General features: G+C 35.5%; 1 protein-coding gene across 1 annotated transcript; it reads right to left on the bottom strand.

Annotated features, from left to right (window-relative positions):
- Nucleotides 1–22,862: 22,862 nt before the first annotated feature.
- On the bottom strand, nt 22,863–26,811 carry LOC141684628 (uncharacterized). Its single transcript, XM_074489692.1, has 6 exons — nt 26,485–26,811; nt 26,310–26,384; nt 26,088–26,176; nt 24,725–24,809; nt 24,259–24,340; nt 22,863–23,258 (listed from the first exon to the last, which is right to left on the bottom strand). Exons 1-6 carry the CDS (start codon nt 26,671–26,673, stop codon nt 23,167–23,169), a joined length of 612 nt encoding a protein of 203 aa, XP_074345793.1. The 5' UTR covers nt 26,674–26,811; the 3' UTR covers nt 22,863–23,166.
- Nucleotides 26,812–27,548: the final 737 nt, after the last annotated feature.

The raw sequence follows: 27,548 nt of genomic DNA, 5'->3' as shown, positions 1-27,548 counted from the left end.
CTTATGAACCAGACAGTACATCGAGTGTCAACGTTGAAGTGGTGGAATTGATTCATAATTTTCAATGATTTTCAGAAGATTTGCAGAAGAATGGTTGCTGCTCAAGACTAGTATTAATTCTCTATTAATTAATTAAGTCATATAATTTAATTAAGTAAATAAATTATATCTGCAAAGATTAATTTATTGATTAATTAAATTAATTGATTAATTAATTCAGAATTAATTTTAGGAATTTTCAGAAGTTTAATTGGATTAAATTCAATCTTAAATCAGCAAGACAATTGAAAATGAACTAGCATGACAATCTGGATTGTCATACCGATTGTCATGCCAGTTCAAAAGATTGTCCTACCGATAGTCATGCTGGTTCAAACGATTGTCATGCCAGTTCAAAAGATTGTCCTACCGATAGTCATGCTGGTTCAAACGATTGTCTTGCTAGCTCAAAAGGATAGTCTCACCGATTGTCATACAAGCTTAAAGGATTGTCATTCCAATTCAATTAATTCGGCTGTTGATAAATAGAAGCAGAAGTCATTCAACTCAAAATATCTCAATCATACAGAACACATTCAAGAACAAAAGAAAGCAGCCGCCTTGAAACATTTTATTTTCTTCTCTGCTTACATCAAGATCAAAATTCTAGTTTGTTAATGTTAAATCCAAACCACTAGAATTATTTATCTTATTCTTGTGTAACAATCTAGCGGATCAAAATCCCTAGAACTTAATCTCAAATCGCGTTTAGCATTTGATTCTAATTATTGCAATAATAGAAAAAGTTCATGTCGAATTTATTCTAGATTTGTGATAATTGATTTGAGATTAATGCCTTGTAATCGATACAGTTGTTGTAACACCTTTCAAGTTTAATAATATGTTTATTTAACTTGAATTTTGTTTCACATTTTTTTTATTCCGCATTTATTCGATTATTCGGTACTGTTTGTATTCAACCCCCCCTTCTACAAACACATTGGGACCTAACAATTGGTATCAGAGCCTTCTGATTAACGAACAAATCAAGATCCTAGACTTTTGTGATTTTTCAACTCTTTGAATTTTTATTCATTCAAAAATTCATAATGACTTCACATAAAGTTGGAACCGTTAAAATTCCACAATTTGATAAAGAAAATTATATTATGTGAAAGAAGAAGATGCTATTATTTTTACAAGTTGCAAATCCCAAATATTCAAACTTGTTAAAGAAGGGTATAAAAACTCCGATGGTTATTGAACCGGAGGTAATAATAGATGGTGTGGTGACTACTAAAGCTAGAACCTATCCAAAAGAGCCCGAAGATTTTACTCCTGCTGAGAAGGAAGAATCCTCCTTGGATGCCAGCCTTCAATTAATATTAATTGATTCCCTTGATCCCTTGATGAACAGACATGTGATGAACTGTAAAAATTCTAAACACATGTGGGAAACTATTGAGGTAATTAATGAAGGCACAGAGGAAGTTAGGGAGAACAAGTTAGAAATCCTAACCTCTGAATATGAACATTTCAAATCAAATCCAGGAGAAGGAATTACTGAAGTGTTTGAGAGGTACAATGCGTTGATCAACAACCTGAACATCAATGGAAAGTATTATTCAATCAGGGAGGTCAACAAAAAGTTCCTTTTAACACTGCCAGCTCATCTTGAACATAGAATCACTGCCATTAGAGAAGCTAGAGATCTGAGTGAGATTTCTTTGGACAGGCTCTATGGAGTGTTAAAAACCTATGAGTTGGAGCAGATTAAACAGAAGGAAGTCTACGGGAAGGATAGAATGGTTAGCACATCTACTGCACTTGTAGCTGAAGGTCAACAATAACAACAATCTCAACAGTTAGAAAGAATGGTACAGTTTTCCAAGAGTGAGGAAAATGAGTTAGTAGCAGAATATGATCCTCCTACTACAAATCAATCAAGCGATGATTTTTATTCCTTGGAAGAGCTGGAGCAATTGGAAGATGAATCAATGGCCCAAATTGTCAAGAGATTCTCTAATGTCAGATTCAGGAGGAATCCCAAGCTTAAGTACAAGTCCAACTACAACAAATTCCAGAAAGGTGGATCTTCATCCTCTAACACCAGCAGTGGTGGGTACAAAATAGGGATGGTTGATCGGAGCACCATCAGATGCTATAACTGCAATGAGTTGGGACACTTTGCCACAGAATGTAGGAAGCCAAAGCAAGTAAGAAAGAACTCTGAAAGGGCTTATCTGGCAAAGGGAAGAAGCTGGGATGATACTGACAGTGAAGATGAAGAAGAAGGAAATCTTGCTCTTATGGCTATTGATGGAAAAGCTTCATCGTCAAGAATAGAGGTAAAACTTTCTGATGCTGAAATGGTTTATCATCTAAGAGGTAACTTAGATTGTGCACGTCGTGATAATGAACTGTTAAGTTTACAGATCACAGACCTTGAGAAAGAGGTCAATGAATTAAGACTTGTGCACATTAATCAAGACAAATTGAAAGAACAGGTATCTTTTCTAGAGAATAGAGTTGACTGTTATAGAAAACTCGAAACTATTCTCAAAGACAAGATCACCGGTCTTGAGACTAAGGTTAGAGCCTACTTCAATTCTTGTTTGAAGGCTAAAGAGTTCTACAGTAAGCAAGCTGTTAATCAAACATCTGGAATAGGTTATGATTACAATGCTGCTATTGGAGAATTAGGCATAAACTCCCCTCCTCATGTCTGTGCTAAAGGGAGGGATGTACCACATGTGCTTAAGGGTGTTGATGAACCCCTCTATAAAGCATCAATTGCTGAACCATTTAATGCGACCTCTTCTGGTATTCAAGAAGAAATACGTGCTGAGGATCATGCTTATGAGAAGATTGTTTCCAAGTCAAGTGAGTCGAAAGTTCCAGTTAAAGTTGTGAAAGCAACTGAGACTAACTCAGACACACATGAGTTGGATAACAATAATGCCATATCTACCATGCATAAATTACCTGCTGTTAATCACTCTCATAAAGTATGTGGTGTTGCTAATTGTATGTCTTGTGCTTTTAATATGATGTATGCTTATTTTAATGGTAAGCATGTGTCTAATGATAAGACTACTCCTCGTCAGCATGTGAATTACAAGAAGCATGATAGGTCTATGACTGCTAGTCCTTCTAAGGCTAGAAAGGAGACATTTGTGCCTAAGCTTAAACAGAAATTTGTTAAGGCTGTTTACAAGGTCAAATGTTCAGTCATTGAGAAAATTGAGACAATTAAAATTAAAAATGTTGTTTTGCCTGACAAAGGACAGTTCTACAAGTATGCCGGGCCCAACCAAGTTTGGGTTCCGAAGAAGATCTAATCCATTTGAAGTACAGGGCAGTATACAGGTGTAACCGGTAGTGTGGATTCTTGACAAGTGGATCATCAAGACATATGACCGGAGATAGAGCCCTGCTATCAAATGTGGATTGAGAAAGCTGGCCCCCTGGTTACCTTTGGAGATAACAGCAAAGGTTTATCTGAGGGATATGGCTGTTTGCAAGCTGGGAATGTTATCATTGTAATTTTGTATATTGTGCTAGGTTATTATCAGGAAGTAGTATCTAACATATAGCACCAGTGACGAGACTTGAGAATATTACGACATATCAGACACCTGCTGCACATTACACTTGGAATTGTACTCTAGTAAGATGTGTACAAGTGTACTCTTGTTTGGTGAGTCAAAAGAGGAAGTCAGTGCACCACAGTTCATGGACTTTGCAACTGCAGATCTATTGGACTATGCAATCTCTTCTTCACAATCTCATTTTAGGTTGGTATGAACTAGTATACTGCTCAAGCAATCGTCAAGGACATGGTATAGCACTCTAACTGCAGTTACAATTTTATATGAATAAGTAGAGTCGTCATATTTATAACTATCTTATCACTAAGCACAATCATATTGTTTTATATGTGCAGTGGTATATTGCTTATGCAACATAACAATTAGTATCTAAAGTACTTGACAAGTATCGGTCAATGATATGTTGTTAACATTATGTTGTAGATATTTGTAAGCTTTTGACATGAATGAGAATTACTTAGACTTTACCCTAAGTGATCAATGTTTTATCAAAAACTCATTCATATTGAAAAACAAAATCAAACTTCTTTCTACATTTTCTCTCTATTACCCTATGTTCTGTGATACAGGTTCAGTCTCCAATGACTTTCTTTCATTGACAGTCATGAGGTTGAAAACCCACAACGTCTATCCCAGACTGTAAAGACAAACACAAAAACAGAACCAACTAACACTCTCTTACCACTAAATGTAGTATGAATGAGCGTGAGGGAGATAGTACCTTAGTGCACCACATAAGGAAGGTTCTGTAGTCAACCCAGTAGCTCTGTCTCCTACATAGATGAGTAGTATTTAAACCGAGATAACTGCTAGCCCCCATACATCTTCTCAAAAAGATGTAATGGCTGAAAAGGCACAAAAACAGTTACTAGATTCATTCTCTCAACAGGGTGCGTCTATTGAATTTTGCCTGTCGGCCAAGGTATCCGATGTAGTGTCACCACTTCAAACATAATCAATTCTTGATGCACAAGGAGAGGTTACACACACAAAGGATGAGTTGACGGAAACAAGAGTTTCGACCATTTTAAGGTCAGATTCGATTGTTCAAGGTTCGTTAGTGGACCAATTGCCTTTACAGGTGTTAGGAGAGGATACTGATCCAAAAGCCATATGTCAGTGGTCAGTGTCTACCTCCCCAGGCTTAAATCCCCTGGATGCATCTGCGGATAGTGGATCTGACATAGGTGCAGATCGGCAACTTGTTGACAATGATTCAGATATTACCTGATGAGTCACAAGAAATGTCTTCACAGACATTAGAAGGGAACCTTGATCTTTATGCTAAATTCTTTGGATCATTGTTTACCTTCCCAGAATTCAAATCTGGAACCCTAAAAGGGAAACTAGCAACTTGTAGATTATGACTCAGATTCATCTGACGAGTTTAACAAGGATGGGGATTTGCGAACTCCCATTGCACCACCTGTGACCTCCTTAAGGATGGCTAAGGTGATTTTCCTTGCAGGTACAGCTGGATTATGGAGCTATGAGAGAAGAGTGATACACTTGTGAGAATGAGTGTAAACACGAGTGGAGAGAAGAGTGAAACACATGTGAGGTACACTAAACAGAATCACACACTCACAGTGAGGTAGAAAAAGAAACTACTTGTTATTTCTTTTCCAACCAAGTGAAATATGAGAACTCCTTCAGACGACGGCATACATTCCTTCTTTAAGGGGGAGATAAAAGCTTAAGTAATAGTTTGGAGGATTCCTCAACTAAGGGGGAGAAATGTCAGGGAGGAAGAAAAAGAAAAATGTACACTACACCACACCTTTGTTGTTTGTAACTACGGATCCTATTGTACGGGAGAGGTGGTAAACACAAGGTGATTTTCTAGTAAGGGAAGAACCTGTTTTCAAAAGGGGAGTACCATTGGCTTTTATCTGCGGATCCTATTGTACGGGAGAGGTGGTAAACGAAGGTGATCTTCTTTAATCAGTTGATTCTCATAGGGGGAGAAGCAAGAGAGATATGGGCTTCTCAACAGGAAATGTGGTTGTACAAAAGAAGATGGAACTACTTGAAGATATGTTCAGTCTAGAGGAACATCTACTTGGAATCTGGAAAATGTTAAATGTCTTCCAGAAACTTTTCTGCTATTTACTTTGCATGTATGTTTATATCTTTTTCTTATTTGTTAGTTGAGTTATCCTCTAGGTATTTGTGTGTTATTGTCTAACAAACAAATAGGGGGAGATTGTAAGTCATATGTCATAGACCTATTTGTATATTCGAGGATTCAACTCAACTCAAATAAGAATGTAATAAGTAAATAGTGGATCGACCGTCAGAGAGATCTCGCCAAGTAACATCTGTCAGAGGATTCAGAAACAACGTTCATTTATAGACTTGAAGAGTTAATTCACTGGAAGAAGTTCAAGAAGTTGATCATGCCTCAGTGATATAAATCAAGATCGTGGATTTAATCAAGTGACAGAGATCTCGTCAGAGTATCATTAATTACAAGGATTTAATCTGAAGAAAATCAAAGTGTCAAAGTCAAGACATGAAGAAACGTCACGGAAGTTAGTCACTCATGAACCAGACAGTACATCGAGTGTCAACGTTGAAGTGGTGGAATTGATTCATAATTTTCAATGATTTTCAGAAGATTTGCAGAAGAATGGTTGCTGCTCAAGACTAGTATTAATTCTCTATTAATTAATTAATTCATATAATTTAATTAAGTAAATAAATTATATCTGCAAAGATTAATTTATTGATTAATTAAATTAATTGATTAATTAATTCAGAATTAATTTTAGGAATTTTCAGAAGTTTAATTAGATTAAATTCAATCTTAAATCAGCAAGACAATTGAAAATGAACTAGCATGACAATCTGGATTGTCATACCGATTGTCATGCCAGTTCAAAAGATTGTCCTACCGATAGTCATGCTGGTTCAAACGATTGTCATGCCAGTTCAAAAGATTGTCCTACCGATAGTCATGCTGGTTCAAACGATTGTCTTGCTAGCTCAAAAGGATAGTCTCGCCGATTGTCATACAAGCTTAAAGGATTGTCATTCCAATTCAATTAATTCGGCTGTTGATAAATAGAAGCAGAAGTCATTCAACTCAAAATATCTCAATCATACAGAACACATTCAAGAACAAAAGAAAGCAGCCGCCTTGAAACATTTTATTTTCTTCTCTGCTTACATCAAGATCAAAATTCTAGTTTGTTAATGTTAAATCCAAACCACTAGAATTATTTATCTTGTTCTTGTGTAACAATCTAGCGGATCAAAATCCCTAGAACTTAATCTCAAATCGCGTTTAGCATTTGATTCTAATTATTGCAAAAATAGAAAAAGTTCATGTCGAATTTATTCTAGATTTGTGATAATTGATTTGAGATTAATGCCTTGTAATCGATACAGTTGTTGTAACACCTTTCAAGTTTAATAATATGTTTATTTAACTTGAATTTTGTTTCACATTTTTTTTATTCCGCATTTATTCGATTATTCGGTACTGTTTGTATTCAACCCCCCCTTCTACAAACACATTGGGACCTAACAACTTTCCACCTCTAAGTTAAGTGAAATTAGGAGGTTAGGTCTTAGAAAGGAATGGAGCTTTTTGTGTGATGTGGTAACTAAGGTATTCTCTAATAAGATTAGTAGCTTTGATTCTGTTAAAATTTCCAGGCTTAACATGCTTTACATGCTAGTTACTGATAAGTACTTTAATTTCAGTGACTTGGTCTTGTTTGAGTTAGGTTATAAGCTAGGAGAACTCAATAAGAGAGGTAAAAGTGTCTATTATGCTAGATTCTTTATGATGCTTTCTAACCATCTCATTTAGAAAATTGTGATTGAGAACCCAACCAACAAGCTGAATTGTTGGGTTCAAGAAAGAAGGATTATTGCAGATCTCAACAGGACAAACCACCATAAAGAGGTGCCTCTCTTTTATTTTCCGATCATGGAGGGACCTCAGGTAAGTGAGGTAATTTCTACTGTCTCCACTATTCCAACCTCACACACTTCTTTGCCTTCAAATGTAGCAATGGCATCTGTGTCAATGACCCAACAGATGCCTACCCAAGCTACTAAACCATAAATTTCAAAATCCAAGTCTAAGAAAGCCCCCTCTGGCTTCTTTCAAAAGAAACCAGTTGCAAAATCCACTAAAACCAAATATGGGAGTGTGAAGGAGGGTAAGCAAGGTGAGGGACAGGGTGAAAATCAAAGAAGCCCTAAGAATAAGGTTGGAGAGGTGATTGTTTCCAGCCTAGCCACGCTGCAACTTCTCAACAAGTTGCAGTGCTTAAAAAGGACTTAAGCTCATTACTATTTGCATCCTCCCAAAAGGATGTGACTATTGAACAAATCTCTCAGCCAAGAGCACAGGCCAAGAGGGTAAGGGACACAAGCTCACCCCAAACTTATGCCAGAAAGAAGAAATCTAAACCAACTGGGGATACACAGGGTGCACACACAGTGCAAACTGAAGCAATAGACTCAATCACTGCACCCTCTCAAAGTCAGTTCGATATGGCTCCAGTAAATGTGGAGTCACAACCAAAATCTCTAGTAATAGAAGCACCTCAAACACCAAACTCACCCACACACTCACTGGATGTTGACATGATCAATACATCACTTCCAAATTCTCCATCTTTAACTCTTTTAGAGAAGCCAAAAATCCAAGCAAGTGAACATCATCTTTTAGATGATTTGTTGGCTCACTTGCCATTTCTTTCTGAGTCTATTGAGACATATGTGCCTAAATTTTCATCAATCTGCATAGAGTCTACAATAGTCTCCACTCCAAACTCATTCATTTCTTCTATCCCGATGGATATTCATCATCCGTCGAGTAGTGATTGTATCCCGATAGATAAGCTTGACAGCAGTAATCCGTCGGATAGCCATACTACTGTCCCGATGGATATTCCTCATCCGTCGGGTGTCTCTACACAAATTCAAATTTCTTCAATTCTTACAAGTGAAGAAGACTTAGTAGTAGTACAATCACTCTTAGGACTGAGGGAAGGGAGTGAATTGAGTGAGAGTCTGGGTTGCTCCCAGGAAAAAGGAGAGAAAATGAATGACCATATGCAGTACATTTCTTCAGGACTGGAAAAAGTGAGTGAGAGGAGTCCCACCTTAGATGGTGAAGGTGCGGGTGTGAGGGTGTGAGGGTGTGAGGGTGGGAAGCCAAGGGGAGCCCTTGATGCAAGAAAAGAGAGATCATGAGAGAAAAGCAGGTACAGGAGAAATAAGGGTGCACATCATTGTTAATGAGTCAATGAATGTCAATGAAGCAAACAGAGAGGATATATCTCAGCATAGTCAAGCTGTTATAGATTCCACCTCTTTGGATGATAAGATATTTACTCATCTTGTTCCAGCATATCAACTTTTGGCTGGGCAGGGAAATGAAAATGCAGAACGGATGCTGAATTTGGTGCACACTACTCAATCCATGCAAATGGCAAAGGATGCCATCACAGCTATGCCTTCTACAACTGGTGATGACATAGACTATGAAGTTGGTGGATCAGAAGACTTCTTTGGTGATGATAGTAAAGAGGGGTCACTGGACATAGGGGGAGAATTAGGCCCTACTTCCAGATCTTGTATGCCATCTTGGGCATTTTCAAAGCAATGTGATGAACATTATTTCAAGACCACCCTCATTCAACTCATAAGTCAGACACACGCTGCTCTTCAATCCACAACAAATGCCAGCACCAAGAAGCTCCTACAAGCACACCTTGCTTCTCTTCAATTATAACAAATCCAAGGCCTTCAACACAATCAGGATGTCATTTCTATCAAAAGTGAGATTGATCAAATGAAAAAGGACATTTCTGAAAGATTGGATGCTAAACTTCCAGAAGCAAATATGATTGATATTAAGAGACAGCTAAGGAAGAACTCTGATCTTCCTACTCAAGTGGATTCCTTGGATAAAAGGATGACTTCTATGGAAGCTTCTCTAATATCTATTCATCTACATCAAGCACAGCAAACAGACTTGCTTCAAAAGCTAGTGGCAACACAAACCTCTTCCTCTACTCAACTTGCTGATAACAAAAAGGGGGAGAAAGAAAGTGCTATTGTCCCAATCAGTCAAGAGGGATCAAGGAGAGAGGGGGAGCAGAAAGTGCTAAACATCCAAGTCGGCAAAGTAATTGTGCCAACAATTGCTTTCACAAAGCCACCAGCCATTGACAGCATTGACATCATAAATCTGGTAGCAGCAAAACTAAACATAGATGACAAACTGCTAAAGATTGATGTAGCAGCAGCTGAAAAGGAGTTAAAAGAAAAATGGAGAAAGATAGATGCAGATATTCAACAAAAATTTGGACCAATTCAGAAGCCATAAAAAACACTCATTCATCACTCTCAAGTCAAGAATATTTCTGTGAATGAAATGAGTATGAATTATCTGGAAAAAGTCCAAACATCTTGCATCAAATCTCCAAAAGCAGATCTAATCATGAAGCCAAAAAGGAACTACTCAAAGTTCTCAGACAAAAATCCTCTGGATATTGTGTATGAGACACCTAGGCCAGATGAGAAGAAGTTGTTGGCTAGGTCGATTACATTTTACAAAGATCTAGTATATCAGCACTCAAAAGAAGATTAGCCAAGATTTACAGAAATGGTAAGGAAATTTGTGTGGCGGCTGGACACCCTATGTTTGTGGAAGCTAAAAAGGAAGAGAAAGAAAGAATAAGGCAAGTAAAAAAGCAAGCTGCTCTAGATGCTAAGAAGCTCAAACAAAAGAAGAAGCAAGCTGATATCTTAGCCAAACTTCAAGTTGTGAAGACCACAACTGAGATTTCTGCTCAACCATCTGTAATTGCTGAACCTCAAGATTAAAAAGTGCAAGATAAACCACAACAGGAGAGAAGATTCAGATACAAGCTCCACTCCAAAAGAAAATTGGACTTTAGTGATGAGGAAATGGAAGACTGCATTCCTAAAAAGGCTACAACTTTAACTCAGACATCAAAACCCTCAGTGGTATTTGAAGAATTCAAGGTGGTGGATCCAACTAGGAACATTCATGGTGAGCCCATTATTCCTAAGGATGAGCCAGTAGACTGGGATAGTTTGCCAATTCCTGAGCTAAATTTCCCTATCTTTAACAAGATAAAGAAGACAAAGACAAGAACAAGCAAGAAAGTGAAGCCTGTGACTCTCACATCGAAGACCCTAACCAAATCTCAATCTACATTTAACAAGGGAGATTTGTTATACATCTGTGACATCAAGGAATTCTCTGACATAAATCTCTGATAGGTCACACACACTGTAGAGGGGGTGAATACAGTGTAAAATACAATCAAATCGAACTTTTAATATTTCAAGTACCAGAAAACAAACTTTATTGAAACAATAAACTATGTTACAGTATGGAACTGTTACCTCTCAGTGATGAACAAATATCACGAGAGCTGCTAGGGTTACAATGAATAATCTTCTCGAATATGATAACACTTATAGTGTAAACCCTACGTCTGTGTTTATATACTACACAGTTACAAGATAATCGCTAATTGATATGGAATATAATTCTGCTTCCTAAAATATATCAATCAGATATCTTTTCTTCCAAGTATTCTATTCTTCATAGAATTCCTTCTTCATGCATATTTCTTCTTATGTTTATCTCGATCTTCTTTCCTTTAATCAGCTACTGTCCTTATCTGAACGTCCTTCAGCACTTAAGTTCTGATATCCATCTTCTGATGATTATCTCCTGATAATATAAGTACTGATATCCTTAAGTCCTGACTTCCAGTATAAGTACTGATTCCCAGTTAAGTACTGATTTGTCCTGTTAAGTAAGATCTGAAAACTAAATATAAATCATATTAGCCATGACTTTATCAAATATATCTAACAATCTCCCCCAACTTGTAAATTAGCATAATATACAAGTTTAACAGATATTTGATGATGTCAAAAACATTAAGTACAAATGCATGAGAATTAGACTAGATAACTACAATTTACAGTCCTTAAAGCTTTACCAACATTTAACTTCTGATAACAGCTTCAGTATGTACAAATATCAGAATTTAATCAGTTGTAGATCTTGACTTGGCTTCATCTTCTGATCTCTCTGATGTCAGGAGTTGTTCTGAGATAGTTCTTCAACAAACATCTCTCAGCATATCTAAGTTCATCAATCATCCTCCTTTTAGCATCTTTAAGCTCTGCAGTATCTTCACCAATTTGAAAGATTGCAGCCCTGAGATCATTGATCTTTGCTTTTCTTATATCCGGATCCGGTCAGATCAAATAAGCTTTATCAGACTCAAGATTGAATTCCACAGCCCTGTAACCTAGAAAGGTAGTTATAATTCTAGCAGTGTTGGGCTTCATTTCAACTATATCATCCTTGTGATTTCTGTACTTTGGAACATATGTGCTGTCAGACTTAACAGAATAAAGCCTTTTCTGTCTCTGAATCTGATCCTTCAAATAGTTTGCAGCACTTCATGTCAATCTGTCATCCACTTGAAGTAAGAATAGTACATGCTCCAGTTCTTCAAAATACTTCAAAGGAATGGCATTTTGCCTTATATGATAAACCCTACCATCTGTCATGAAGTACAACAAGATGTGTTCTTCAAGTAGGTATGGTAAACCATTTGTACAGATTCTAGTTGATTCAATCTCTCAGGAGTTGCTCCAATACCTGGTTCACTCAAGGAAGTTGGATCATTGGTAGTGTTCTGTATTCTTCTTTCATCAGCACTTCCCAATCCAGTTTTATCTCTTGCTTCCTTTCCAGTAACTACTCTTGCTTCAAAACCACTTGCAGCAGTCTTCAAAGGTTGAGTCTGTTTTGCTTTAGTGAATCCTGCTAGGAGTGTCTTTGGTCTATCTTCTGATATCAAGTTAACTTGAGCTGTGTCAGAGGTTACTTGCTTCTTTGAAATATCAGAACTTACTTTATCTTGATTCTGAACAACTTGAGCCATGTCAGAGGTTGTTTTAAGAACTTTTCTTGAAGTCAGAGCAAGATCATCCTTTTCATCAGTGATTTCTTCATTCTCAGGAGGCACATAAACCTTGATAGGTTCACCAACCTTTTCTTTACCCTTGGATCTTGGATCTATCTGCGGTTGTGATTTAGCCAATGTTGCTTCAGCATTTGTCCTTTCTTTTATCACAATGCCTTTGAGTTTTGGAAGTGTCTTTTTACCAGAAGCTTCAGATTTAGATATGGCTTTTTCTGATTTAAGTCTGGCTTCTTCTTCCATTAAACTCTCCAAGTCCATTCCTGGATTTTCCTGAAGAAATAACTGTCTTGACATTTCTTCATCAAGATCTAAAAGTTCATCAGAACTTATCCTTTTACCAGTAGCAGAACTAATTCTTTTCCCAGTATCAGAACTTGTCCTGTGACTTGTGATTTCAGCTTTTCTTGATGTGAAACCTCTACCTTGACTATGACCTCTACCCATTCCAGAGCTTCCTTGATCATCCTTTTTATTATCCTTCCCTTTCAGTGTCTTGTCATTCTTGCATTTGGACTTAATTACTTTCTCCCCCTTTTTGGCATCAGCAGGTAGTAGAAGAGAGACAAGCAATTCCACTGAGGCTTGGATTTCAGTAAGTTGAGATTGCTGAGAAGCTTGATTTTTCAGAATATCATCAATCTGAGCTTGTTGTTTATCTTGAGTCTTCTCAATATAAGCAATCCTGTCAAAGGTAGGTTGGAAGAACTTTTTCTTATCAATCTTGTGAACTTGTTCTTGCTTCATTAGTTCTTCCCTTCAGAGATGTAACTATGCATGAGTATTTGAATGAAGACCTTGTAAATGTTTAGTACTCAATGCAGTGACTCTAAGCTGTGTTTTGAAATCATCAGTATTTAACATCTCATCAGCTTTTGTCAATTGCTCAGCCAGATTCTGTGCAGTTGGAACACAGGTGACTGAGTTCCATTCCTTAGTCCACTCCTGTCCTGCAGGAGTTTCACTCCAAGGCACTGGTGCTTCTCTGGTAACAAACTTCTTAACAAGTTCAGACTTAAGAATAGTTTGTTGAGGAGCATGTCCTGAAGGACCTGCTTCATCAGCATCTGCAATTGGAGCAGCATCACCAGTATCTCCAGTATTTGCAGCATCAGAACTTACAGAATCAGTATCTTCTGATAAAACAACAGTGTGAGTAGCAATGGAGGCTTCAGCATCCTCGAATTGCTGATCTAGTTCTAAGTTCTGATCAACAGCCATATCCTGATGCTCACCTATATTCTGATCATCAATATCTAGATGCAGAGAGGGTGTAGTAGATAACTCTGGAGTTTGAACAGCATCAGTAACAGGTGTTGTTGATGGATTATATGTTGTTGGAGCTTCTAAGAGAATTACTTCAGGCACAACCAAGTTTTGAACATCAATATCAGCACTTGTGCCTGGATCAACAGGAGATACAGATGGTGTGTTGACCTTTTCAGAAACAGCTTCCTGAGATGGAGTTGATGGAGAAGAAGTGACTTTAGCAAATTCCTTTTCTTGTGAGATCAGAGATTCCTGATCCCCTTCCTGAGTTTCTGCTTCTTCATCATCTGAAACAGGTCTTTTTGCCCTCTGTTTCTTGTATCTCTTTGAAGATTTGGATTCCTTGGGAGTTTCAAGAACTGTCATTCTTCTAAGCCTCTTGAGAATCCTAGATCCCCCAATTCCAGAATCCTTCTAAGAAGTCACTTTCTCAGCTTCTTTAACAACAGGTTCTGAAGAAGGAACCTGTTCCTCAGTGTCAGATTCATCTCTCAAAGCAATCCTCCTTCTCTTTTGAGGTGTTTGAGGAACAGTCTTTGTCCTCTTAGGTTTGGAAGATGAAGGCTTCACAGTAGGTGCTGAGGATGAGGGTTAAATTGTCTGTGAAGTGGAGAGATAGGATTTGATATATTGCCTGAGGGTAGGTTGAGTAGAATGAGTGGTAGGTGCTGATGTTTGTTGTGGTGTTTGGGAGGTTGTTGTTGGTTGGACATCAGAATAAACAGATCTATAAGTATCAGGATCAGCATTTACTAAGATCTGTTTTACAGACTGAGGAATCTGTAAAGGTGTAACCACTGATTTCTTAGTGTCAGCATTTATCAGGTCATTAAAGTAGCGTTTTGCAACCTTAAAAGGTGGAGTTGAGGAACTGACTAATTGAGGTTCATCTGTACAAAAAGTATATATAAGTTGACAGAATCTAGCAAAGTAAACAACATTCCTATCCTCTGTCATCCTATCCCCAATAAAACCAATTATAGCAGTTGCAAAATCAAAATGAGTTTGGTTTATAATAGCATACCCGATGTGCTGACTCATAATAGGGATAGCATCAAAATTCGAACACTTGTTCCCAAAAGCTTTAGTGATGCAGTCGAAGAAGAAGCTCCATTCTCTTCTGATATGAGCCCGTTTCAACTGCCCAAGCTTTGCCAAACTCTGTTCATACCCCAAATTGGCCATTAACTCCTGAAGAGCTGATTCCTCTGGAATTGAAAAGGTACATCCTTCTGGGAGATGTAGAGCCTTGCATATTGTACCAGGAGTGACTGCATATGAAGAATCACCCACTTTGAAAACAATACTGGGAGTGCCATGTGTACCACCATTATCAAAGTGCCCAGTCCGCCAAAATGTCAGAACTTGTTGGCTCGAAAAGACTGAAGGCTGGGTCAATGCATACCCAATCTCACTGTGTGCAAGAAGATCTTGCACAAAATGCAATTCAGATGGAGCTTCAGCATGATCAAGAATTGCAGCATAGTTGTTTGGAACAAATTTAGCTCCATCAATGATTAAATCCTTAGGTGCCATGTGAAAAATTGAGATTTAAGAGTGCCTGTTAGGTGTTTGATAAAATGTCTGTGTGAAAAACCAACGTTAGAAGAAGAAGGAGAGTAAAAGCAAGTAGAGAGAAAAAGTATGAAGGGAAATAAAGGATTAAAAAATCCTCTCTCTCTCTTACTTATACTCTGAAAAAAAATGTTACCATTGGACACCTGTCAGACATGCAGTAATAACGGATAGTTACTGGGCTCGAGAAAACAGTAATCATTACTTACCCACTTGCAGTTTTTCAAGGAAAAACCGTTCCACTTACCCAGTTATTCCATTAATGACGGTGAAACAGTTTTAATTCAAAATTGAAACCGTTCCCACTTATTTAATTATTTCTCATTGTAACATCAATATTCTGAAAATAAATGCCAGTGAGAATGACCAAAATTAATCAGATGAGTAAGTACTGATAAAGGAAAATCAGAACTTAAATTAAAACAGAATTTATATGGTCATCAGAATATGATTATTTATCAGGATTTACCAATGCATTACAAATTATCTCAGAGACAAAATCTTGAAACAAAAACAAATTTCATTAATATAACAAGATAATACATTCATGAAATTGAAATTACATCAGAACTTATACAAGATTTCCCTAAGCTGCTAAACCTAACGTCAACAGCCTTTGTCCTAGCTCAAGAAGCAGGGCAAGGCTGATGATGAAGAAAAATAGGAAGAAGAAAATAAATCATTTCTTCTTCCTACTCTCGACAAACAGAATGGCGAGTCGAATGATTCGCTCTTACTGGCGGAGAGCTTCCAGCCTTTCATAACTGTGGAAGTTCTAACCATCTGGCTTCTTTTTGCAGGAAGAATAAGAACATTAACTCCTTACCTTCAAAATCAGGAGTTAAGAGTCAGTCTGTTAGATATAAACCACAAAATCCTTGTTTTCATTGTGGTAGTTTATGGCATTCCATTTATACTTGTAAGGAATATCATAGTTTGTACTATGATTATTATCAATTAAAACCTTCTTTGAAAAAAGTTTCCATTGTTCCTTCTAGTGTAAATTCTGATTCAAAGTCTGATAGTGTAAGTTCTGATAAGAAAAATGTTAACATAAACTCTGATGCTAAATCCGCTGCAAATGTTAACAAACTTGATAAGGCCAAAGGATCCAAGCAAGTCTGGGTCCTTAAAACTAATCATTAGTGGTCTTTGTGATTGCAGGGCAACAGGAAAAATATTCTAGTTCTGGACAGTGGATGTTCAGGACATATGACTGGAAATAAAGCCTTGCTATCAGACTTTGTTGAAAAAGCTGGCCCAAGTGTTTCTTATGGAGATGGCAACATTGGAAAAACATTGGGATATGGCAATATCAATCTAGGGAATGTCATCATTAAAGATGTAGCTCTGGTCTCAAGACTTAAACATAATCTGCTGAGTATAAGTCTAATCTGTGACAGAGGTTATCATGTTGATTTCTTTGAAGAACACTGTGAAGTTGTGAGTAAATCCAAAGGCAAAGTTTTTCTAAAAGGATACAGGCGTGGTAACATTTATGAAGCTAAGCTTTCAACAAGTACTGATGGTTCTGCAATCTGTCTGATGAGTAGAGAATCAATTGAAGAAAGCTAGAATTGGCACAAGAAACTCTCTCATTTAAATTTCAATAATATAAATGATCTAGTCAAGAAAGATCTTGTGAGAGGACTGCCAAAGTCACTTGATAGGTCACACACACTGTAGAGGGGGTGAATACAGTGTAAAATACAATCAAATCGAACTTTTAATATTTCAAGTACCAGAAAACAAACTTTATTGAAACAATAAACTCTGTTACAGTATGGAACTGTTACCTCTCAGTGATGAACAAATATCACGAGAGCTGCTAGGGTTACAATGAATAATCTTCTCGAATATGATAACACTTATAGTGTAAACCCTACGTCTGTGTTTATATACTACACAGTTACAAGATAATCGCTAATTGATATGGAATATAATTCTGCTTCCTAAAATATATCAATCAGATATATTTTCTTCCAAGTATTCTATTCTTCATAGAATTCCTTCTTCATGCATATCTCTTCTTATGTTTATCTCGATCTTCTTTCCTTTAATCAGCTACTGTCCTTATCTGAACGTCCTTCAGCACTTAAGTTCTGATATCCATCTTCTGATGATTATCTCCTGATAATATAAGTACTGATATCCTTAAGTCCTGACTTCCAGTATAAGTACTGATTCCCAGTTAAGTACTAATTTGTCCTGTTAAGTAAGATCTGAAAACTAAACATAAATCATATTAGCCATGACATTATCAAATATATCTAACAATCTCTACTTAGATGAATTGGAAGAAGTTAGAGGAATTGATGCTCACAAACATCTCCCTGAAAGGCTGGTGTTTAAATACAAGGGAGGAAAAGAGATAATATGGCCACTTCAAAGGATTCTTCTAGAAAGCCAAGTTATTATAATAAAGGTCTACTCATCTTTCAAAAAGAACTTTGGATTCAATGTGACTGCAAGAAGATTAGTTCTAAAGAAGATTGAGGAGCTGAGGACTAATAGAGCTAAAGATGCACTACCAAAAACTTTGTCAATTCCCTTCACAGGAAAGAGAGTGCATTTGAGGCCCTATTGGCTGATGGAATTCAGGGATGAAAAGGGAGTTAGAAGATTTTTCAGATTGGAGGACCAGTTGAGTATCTCTAGCAATGAGACTCTATTGGAAACGCAAGGAATGCTAGATCTCATAAGCTGATGAACTTGAATTCCACAGATAAATCCAAAACAAGATAGAAGATAACAACAGGAGGCTTGGGAAGAAACCAAGACAATCAAGGAAATAGACTTATCTGCTCAGACTAGAGGAGCACCTTAATAATGATTGTGAGCTACTCTTTGTATACTTTGCACTGTTCAATTTTCAGTAAAAATTACAGCACTTATCAGTTTTATCTACTATTTTCAATCTGTATTCTTAGGGTGTTTTGTTATCATCAAGTATCTCTTAATTTATGGCTATAATTCCAGTAGACATAAATTGGGGGAGATTGTTAGGAATATTTTATGAACTTGATGATAAATTATACAAAACACCTTAATAGATCTAACTTAGTGAATTTTATAGCACTCGAGGGATGATCAAATATACTCCCGACGGATGATTCAATATAGTCCCGACGGATGATGATTTGACATCCATCGAGTGAGTAGCTTATGTAATAATAAGTAATTGTAGCATATTTCTGCAAACAACTTTGTGTAGATTCTGTAAGAGCATATGAGTCATGTAGACTACTAGTAGATATGCAGAATAGGTTGATTAATTGTAAATATGAGATGTCTTATAATTCTGCATAAATAAAATGGAGTTAAGTGTCAAATAGCTACCCGGCGGATGATCAACAAAGCTACCCAACGGATGATCAACAAAGCCACCCGACGGATAACAAGCATGTACCCGACGGATGATCAATTCAAATATCTATTGACAGTGACAACACAGTCACATGCGTTGGGTGTTTGCAAAAGGAATGTGACAGCCTGTTTAGCTAGAAATTGAGAACAAAGAAGCATTACCATTTGCATGTTTTTATGAAGATATTCAAAGATGCTGGAATAGAGTAATGCAGCAGCATGGAGTTAGACTTGATAGGTTTTGTTTTATTATCATGTCTTATTACCATGTAAACTTGGTGATATATAAACCAAGTGAAACAATTAGAAAACACATTTTGGGAGAGAAATATAAAAAGTTGTATCTGTCAAGAATTTCTCAGTAGTTTGTTTGTTCAACTTGTAAAGCAGCTGTGAGCCAATTTGAGTTTCACAGAGTTCTCAAATCGATATATATATATATATGTATATATATATGGTGGATATATTCAAATCCACCATAAAGTTTTAAAGACTTGTGTTTTTATTACTTTGTGTTTGATTTATTTAATCCTTTAATTCCGCACTTTGCAAATCAAGACACATATATATTTGTCGAGTTAAGAACTGTTTTTAAATCTTGAAAAAGAAGCTAGAATTACATTCAACCCCCCTTCTGTAATTCTTGTTGAATTGTTAGGGAATAACATTCAGACTTTGGCATTAATGCATAGTTTTCATAATTACAGTCATCTTTTTCATCAGTGTCATCCCAACATTTTTTTTGTTGAAATGTAAGCATGGCTCTTTTATTTCTTAAGCAGTTCTTCATACTTTGCCTCAAGTTACAAATAGACCTTGTCATTTTTGACATGCTTTGGCGTTTTGCATCCTGTAACAAATTGGCCAAGTTCATAACATTGGAAGCATATGATCTTGGACATATCAACACTCTTAGTCTTGTAGTCAGTCTTCTTCTCAAACTTGTTCCTCTTATATTCACTTCCTTTTTCACCAGCTCCAGCTCTTACTTTGAATGGTTGATTCTTCTTGAATCTGAGATTGGAGAATTTATTTGACATGAAAGCCATTAATATGTTGTTCAACTTCTGAAGTTCTTCAATGGTGTAAAACTCTTCCTCGCCATGAAGACTATGTGTTTTCCGCTTGACAGAATTTCTAACCAGCAATGCACAAGCAGTATTAACCATAATACCTTGATTGGCTTGTATAGATCTCTTTTGAAACAACTTCAGCTAATAAGTCTTCAAAATTCCATAAAATACATCATAATTGATTTTGGACATATCTCTCTCTCTTAGTGAAGAGATTCTAGGCTTCAAATGATCAGAAAGAGTTAGCAGGAACTTCATGTTCAACTCTAACCCGCAATGCACAAGCAGTATTAGCCATAACACCCTGCTAAGCTTGTATACAACTCTTTTAAATTAACTCCAGCTCGTAAGTCTTCAAAATTTCACACAATATATCATAATTGATTTTAGACAGATCTCTCTATTTTAGTGAAGAGATTCTAGGTTCCAAATGATCAGGAAGAGTTAACAGGAACTGCATGTTCAACTCTTTTGTCTCACAGATCTTGCTATGAAATTTGAGATCATTTATCAGCTTGTTGAATCTTTCAAACCCTTCAGTGATGCCTTCATTTTACTTTGTCATGAAGGCTTCATACTGAGAGATAAGAATCTATTTCATGTTCTCTCTCACTTCCTCGATGCCTTCACATAAAACTTCTATGTGATCCCACATAAGTTTAACACTACCAAGATGAGCAATATTGCCAAACATATTTAGATCCATAGAGTCACATATGATCAGTTCAAGATGTCCATCCAAAGCCAATTTCTACTTTTCAGTTTCATTGTATTGTGATGGATCTTTTGGAATAAACATTGCTAGAATGATTGTATTCCTTGATTAGACTCAGCAATCTCAGTATGAGGGACAAATGGACCAAATCTCAGTCTGCCCAGATTTATGGGATTAGAAGCCTTGATGAATAACATCATTTTCTTTTTCCACGGAGCATAGTGATCTCCATAAAATTTTGGGATCTTGATATTGCTCAGTTTTTGAAACTCATTATTCGTTTAGATCTTTGATTGCATGAAGCCTGCTTTGATACCGCTTGTTAAAAAAAGGATAAAAATAGACAGAGGGGAGTGAATGACTAGTTCAAAAACCTTGATTGTGTTTTTGAAACTTGACAACTAAAACATGAAACTAGTAGCAGAAATATAACTATGCAAGAACACATATATATTTAACTCAATTTACTTTATATAAAATAAAGAAATTGTGCTACAACTTTCCACAAAAATAATGATTTTTTTCCTGTTCTCTTCTCAAGAAAAAATTCTCGAGTTTGGATCACAAAGATAGAAAAGATATTACAATTGAAATCCCCTATCTGTTACACCCTAGCTAAGAATGAGATGCACACTCTATATATAAAATAGTGTACTATAAATGTGCACACTCATTTATAATAAGTTGTCCTATTCTACAAGGCGAAACGTTGCAACTTTTTTAGGACCACTTTATTCTTTTATACGCTCCTCATTTTTTGTTGTGTGTTTCTTTTCTTTTTTTTCTCTACAAGTTTAGCTATAGGCTTGACACATGTCCATGGACCACCTCCATGCACCATATGTTGGGTGATTATGTTTCTTCATTTCTGTTAATTTGTACATTCATTTGTCTTTTGTAAAATGGCTAAGTAAAGATATCGTGAACTCAGCTTTTACTTGACTTCACAATAGAGTTTACTTTGGACTTTTCGATTTAGAATAACTATAAACTTCACGATATGGCATCTTTCTTGACTTTACGGTATAGCATAGAGTTAGACTTCTCGATCTAGTATAGAATTTGACTTCACGATCTTGAACAAATTTGGACTTCTTGACATAGACCAAATTTGAACTTCACGATATGACAATTCACGGTAACTCTTCACGACTTAAACTCTTCTAGACTTCACGATATTAAATTTAGAGAAATTTCTGCAACTTATTAATTTCAAGTGTCTTCTTCCTCTGCTTGAACAATTTTCATTAAGATTCTACCAAAATGATTTATTCTATAACTATTATATATAAGATCATTGCATAGAAATCCCTAAACTCTTATATTATTTTGAGATGTCTAAAGGATAAACAAAACATGTACAATAGAAACTTATTAATAGTCCAAATGATTAAACACATTTCGTCATGTAAAGTAATATTATAACTTGAGTGGGCTTGTTATGACGATATAGACATGTCATGCACCCGCGCCATACACGTGATAATTTACAAACTAGTTTTTTCTCGATATTTTGTTTTATAATTATTTAAGTATATTTTTTTCTTTTCCTTCACTCTCTCGAAAAATATGTTATGTAATTTGTTTGTTCCTACTGCTGCTTGTCGTTATTGTAAGCACGTTATAATACTCTACAAATGATTAAGTTAACCGTGCTATATTACCTCATTTATGTCAATTATATGTAGAATATAATTAATATATTTTACAAGTATGAAATGATTTGTAGATTATAAATCTAAATTATTAGTACATAATCAACAAGAACTTAATAGCCTTTTGATATGAAGCTTCCGTTCTGTTATTTGGAGGTAAGAATCAAAATTGGACTGAAAATTTTAGTTTTTTATTATATCAATCTGTTGCCAAATTAAAATTTTATAATTATTTTTTATTAATGAAACCCGAGCATCGCGGGATTTAAGCTAGTGTTATTAAGTGATCGTAGCAAATTTCATTTCAAAAACTGGAAAAAAGATTATGCTGGCAAATTAAAGTCATACAAATTTTGTATAAAATAAATAAGCAAGAAATGCTAAAATATTAATAAATAAGCAAGAAATGCTGAAATTTTTTATATAACTTTCTGTTTCAAATTAACATGGTTTATAAAAATACATTTTTAGTTTATAAAATTTAATTTAAACAATAATAATAATAATAATAATCTGTAATAATAATAATAATAATAATAATAATAATAATAATAATCTGTTAATCACTACAATATAATCAAAAAATTAATAACTAATATTAGTCTAAATGATGGAAATCAAAACGATCTTAATATAACTTAAATACTGTTCCAGTCTGAACATATAAATCAAATTGTATCACTAATAATAATGGTACAAACGACCGGCAATGCCAGATTGAAGCAAGGGATGCGGCCTTGAGGTTCCCCTGGCTGTAACCCCCCAGACAAACATTACACCACCTTGAAATTAAAAAATCCACTGCATAAACAACTACTTCAGATTCACCAAGGTACCTAATGTATCACTTCATACATGACATTTATGGTATGCTCTCTACTAGTTACACTTCCCATGATAAGTTCGATAACCTCACTATGTTTCAACCTTCGCAACCTTCCTTGGCTCAGTTTGACCTGTCAATGGGCACTGCATCTCTGTCCAACTAATTGGAACCATTGTTGCACCTAGAATTATTAATCATCAATATTATATTAGAACAGCTCCGCCTGTTAGTAAGTTTATTAATATACAATAATCATATACATATATATTTATTTAATACATTTACAAAATATATTTAGTTTGTACTATATTTTTTAACTGAAACAGGGCAAGGAGTGCCAACAACTCCGGGTATGGACGTATCGTGCATGTTTAAATGGAAAAAGAGTACGAGTTTGTTTAGAAACTTCAGATGAACAGAAAAAACCAAAACTCATATTCCCCTGATCTTTGCTAAATTCTTTTAACTTTTCATTTCGCTCTGTAGTACCTGTGTCTAATTATGGAGATACCTGACAGATTCAGTAACTCATCAACTGTCAATAACACAATTCACAAGTGCTGGAAATTAATTAAAACAGCTACTTTCCAGCTTCCTCATATATGTGTAATGTGTTTAAGGTAATGATACAAAAGTATTTAAAAGGAAAAGTACAAGTTTCTTCAAGATGGGGAAAAATGAAGCCCTTTGTGGAGCTATTGTCCAGATGCTGTTCTGATGTACAGCCACTAATCAAATCACGTAATATCACAATTCATGTTTGACATACAAATTAACACAAGCATAATCACATCAACATTTTTCTTTAGGCGTTTAGATCAATGACATACAAATGACAAAAGGGACAAGCAAAGACAACTAAACAAGATTTCATCCGATTTTAAATTCTTCAATTTTTTACTTTTATCATTGTTGCCAAATCTCACACCTCGAGCAATGGAAGAGTTCTTGCAGGAGATATGACAAGACAAATATTGATAGTCTTTAAAGTCTGATGGGCTCAAATGACTACACTGGAAGAGAATAACACGCAAATTCTAGAAAACAGAAATATCACGGAAAGTGATATTTCATAGCATGCTTCATTGTAATTCCAACCAACTAAATAAAAACTGAAGGGACCATTATAGACAGAAAACAAACTGGAAAAAGAAAACGAAAGAGAAAAATAAACATCTTACCTGAAGCACTTTCTGCGGATACAACTCCCAACTCATTCTTTGCGGTTGATAGATGATACGCACGTGCATCTCCAAGAGAAAGCTTAACAGGAAAATGTATTAAGGCTAACAACATAAAAGAACCCCAAAACAAAAAAGAAAAAATAATTTGTGTAATAATGAACCAAAAGTTCTCATGTCGTGCATGTATGGAAGATATGCCTCTACTTTATCTTCCTCACAATCACGCAAAGCTCTGCCAAAGAGATTCACATTTTTAAGTACCAGGAAATTACCTCCAGAGGCTAGATAATGCTAGCTAGCTACCCTCTTTAATGTAGAGGCGGAGGATTAATTAGGTTTATGAAGTTTCAAGAAAGAACATGCGCAAGAAAACTTTAAATTCAACAAAAATCAATTCTCAATATATGATAAGCTGCCTTCCTAGTCAGACTTAAATTTTAATTAGCTAAAACATTAAGGATACCACTTGAGCTTTAACAATGTCTCCTGGGCGAAATGATGAGTGCATTTCTACTTTGTCAATCTCAGTTGCTCTGACATCTTGTTGCCTTTAAAATCATTAAAATGAAATCTTTAGTTTGTTTTCATATATAATGACAGATGCACTTCATGAGATATCTCAGGTGTCGAAGTATAAGCAGTAATACAGAAATCGTGGACAGGTCCTTTTGCAGCATGAAGAAAGTAAAAACAAAAAACGGGCTTACCGCTTACGGACCAAAGGTGACGCGGCACACCACAAAGTTATGATAATCGATAACAAGAACAACGACTAAAACCCTTGGGAGATTGAACCGCGGTGTAATCTCTATCCCAATCTATTCCCAAATTGATAAACATCATTATTCAGAAATATACAAGTTTTTTATTTAAAGTCTGTTTCTACAAGGAGTTTCAAAACATATAAATAAATAGTAAACCCAAACAGTTGCGCTATAAAGTAGTGTGCAGTTACCGACAACTAGTTTCTCAACCACAAACAATACTACTTACTGCATACTTAAAGGTCACATAATACTGACCCTTATCACAATATATTAGATATATCACTTCCCTTTTCTCTGTAATGTTCCCTACATGCAACCGATTTTCAGTATTTTTAGCTTCAACATGCCCGATTTCGGTTGCCGTTTCATCCCCTCAGAATTTCGCATTCTCATTTGATGCATCATTCACACTACGAAGTTGAGGTACAATGATTTTCCTAAACCTACTCTTCCATTTATGCCTTTCCAAATTTTCTTTATCTCAATTCAACTCTGTACCTCTGTCTCGGGTCTTCGAGTTCATCATATTGTTTATCTAAGTCCTTCAATGTAAGCTCATAATCAAAGAACTTGTTTCTTAAATTCAGAAGTAAAAGGGTCTGAATTGTCAGAATTCAGAAGTTACAGGGATAGGGCAGTAAATTGTCAATATTTATATGTTTATAATATTTACGTTACTGACAGATACTAAGGTATTCACCTTGGTTCGGAATATTTTTTTCCAATTAATGGAACTAAGGTATTCAACATAAATTTGTTACAATAAGAATAAGAATTAACTTATATGTACAAAGATGCTTGTAAAATATAAAACTTGAAATACTTTCCACAATTTTGGAGCGAATTGATAAACTAAAACGTATGAGCACTATTTTATTAATCTAAGTATGCAAAGTACAGGTTAATGAACAATGGAAGCGAAGTTTATTGAAAATACCACCGACAAAATAAATCCTTTGATATCAGATGGAAATCCATATATAATGAAGCTAAAGTACTATGAATCCACATAGATAAAGATAGGCCCAACTATCCATTGAAGAAAAAACAAAAGCATACCTAATAATCCCAGTGAATTTTTCTCGGACGGACTTGGGACCAACACACATTATATCTGCAGAAGCCATTCTAGCCATGACCTTAGTAACCTAAGGTAAGAAAGGAACTTGATCACATATTATTGGAAGAATAATATGACTCAAATTTAACTAAAACAATGGAATGTGTTTAATAATTATTAAAAAAAGAGAGAGGAATTAGACAGAAGGCAGAAAGAAATACCCGAGCAATGACAATAGAAGCGGGTTGAGGAACAGCACCATGTGCCTTGTGACCAGTAACTTCAACAGTTGGTCTCTAACAAAAGGATTGAACCCGATATATAATATAATAATTAAAACAAAAAATAAAGAAAGAAAGAAAGGGATGAATTGAATAGTGAAGAAAAGGAAGCAACCTGGTCAGCGGAATGAGGGGAGGGGGGGACGAAACGGGGAAGACCAGTGAGAGAAGCGTAGACAAGAGGAGCTTCTTTGGTGGTGGTGGTGGTGGTGGTATTAACATACGCACCCTTCCCTGCTTTAAGTTGTGAGGCCTTGCCTAATATCTCACCCGGCGTCACCAATGATATTATCGATTCTTCCATTAATACTCTAGCCTAGCCCCTGTAGGGGGGTGTTCCTTTCTTTCTTCTCTTTTTTGGGGCAAACCAAACACAGGGGAGTTTGATAACGGTACCCACTACTCTACCCCCGGGCCTTTTTATGTTCAACCCTGCCAATCTAAAGTACACTAGTACTACATGTTTTCTAGGGTTCTTTTTTTTTTGGCAAATTGTTCAATTATCAATTCTCTTTCAAATTTATAAAAATATTAATTTTTCTAGGTATGTTTGTAATTTTATTATTTTTTAAAAATAATTCTAATAATGCGCTTTGTAATCAAAAATAATCATATATACAACTTCTTTTGCGTTTTATGAAAACATACTGAATTATTTTTTATTGTATTTCAGATTGCATATGGTTGTATTTGAGTTTACATCTGTTGATTGTCAAATCGTATTTTTACAAAAAAAAATTGAAATGACATATTTTTGTAAACAAAATATTTAAAAAAGTCATATTTTTGGCAAAAAAAAAATCATAAAACCATACTTTAGAAAAAAAATCCTCAAGTTTTTATACATGTAATTTGTCTTTAATAACTTAATATCCAGTATTTTTGCCACTGTGTGATTAACTGTCAAGTAAAACTAATATACTTATTCCACATAGATGCTTTTTTCTAAATTTTAGTAAATTCGTTTTTTCCTAGCTAGGTGTCACGGGTGCATTGTTTTGTGGCATTTTATGTGTCTTGATATATTTTCTAATTATTTTGAGAGTTAGTATTAATTTAGAAAATGTTTAGTTTTATAAAACTTTATCAAACCTCACCCTAACTAGTTCTCCAAATGTTTTTATTAAAAAAATTACGAGTATTTCAAATATTTAATTTTTTAAAAAAAAATTGGTATTT

This window comes from Apium graveolens, chromosome 9 (assembly GCF_009905375.1).
Source record: "Apium graveolens cultivar Ventura chromosome 9, ASM990537v1, whole genome shotgun sequence".
NCBI classification, from domain to species: Eukaryota; Viridiplantae; Streptophyta; class Magnoliopsida; order Apiales; family Apiaceae; genus Apium; species Apium graveolens.
Note: the sequence above shows the minus strand (reverse complement) of the source record. Positions and strands in the feature narration are given on the sequence as shown.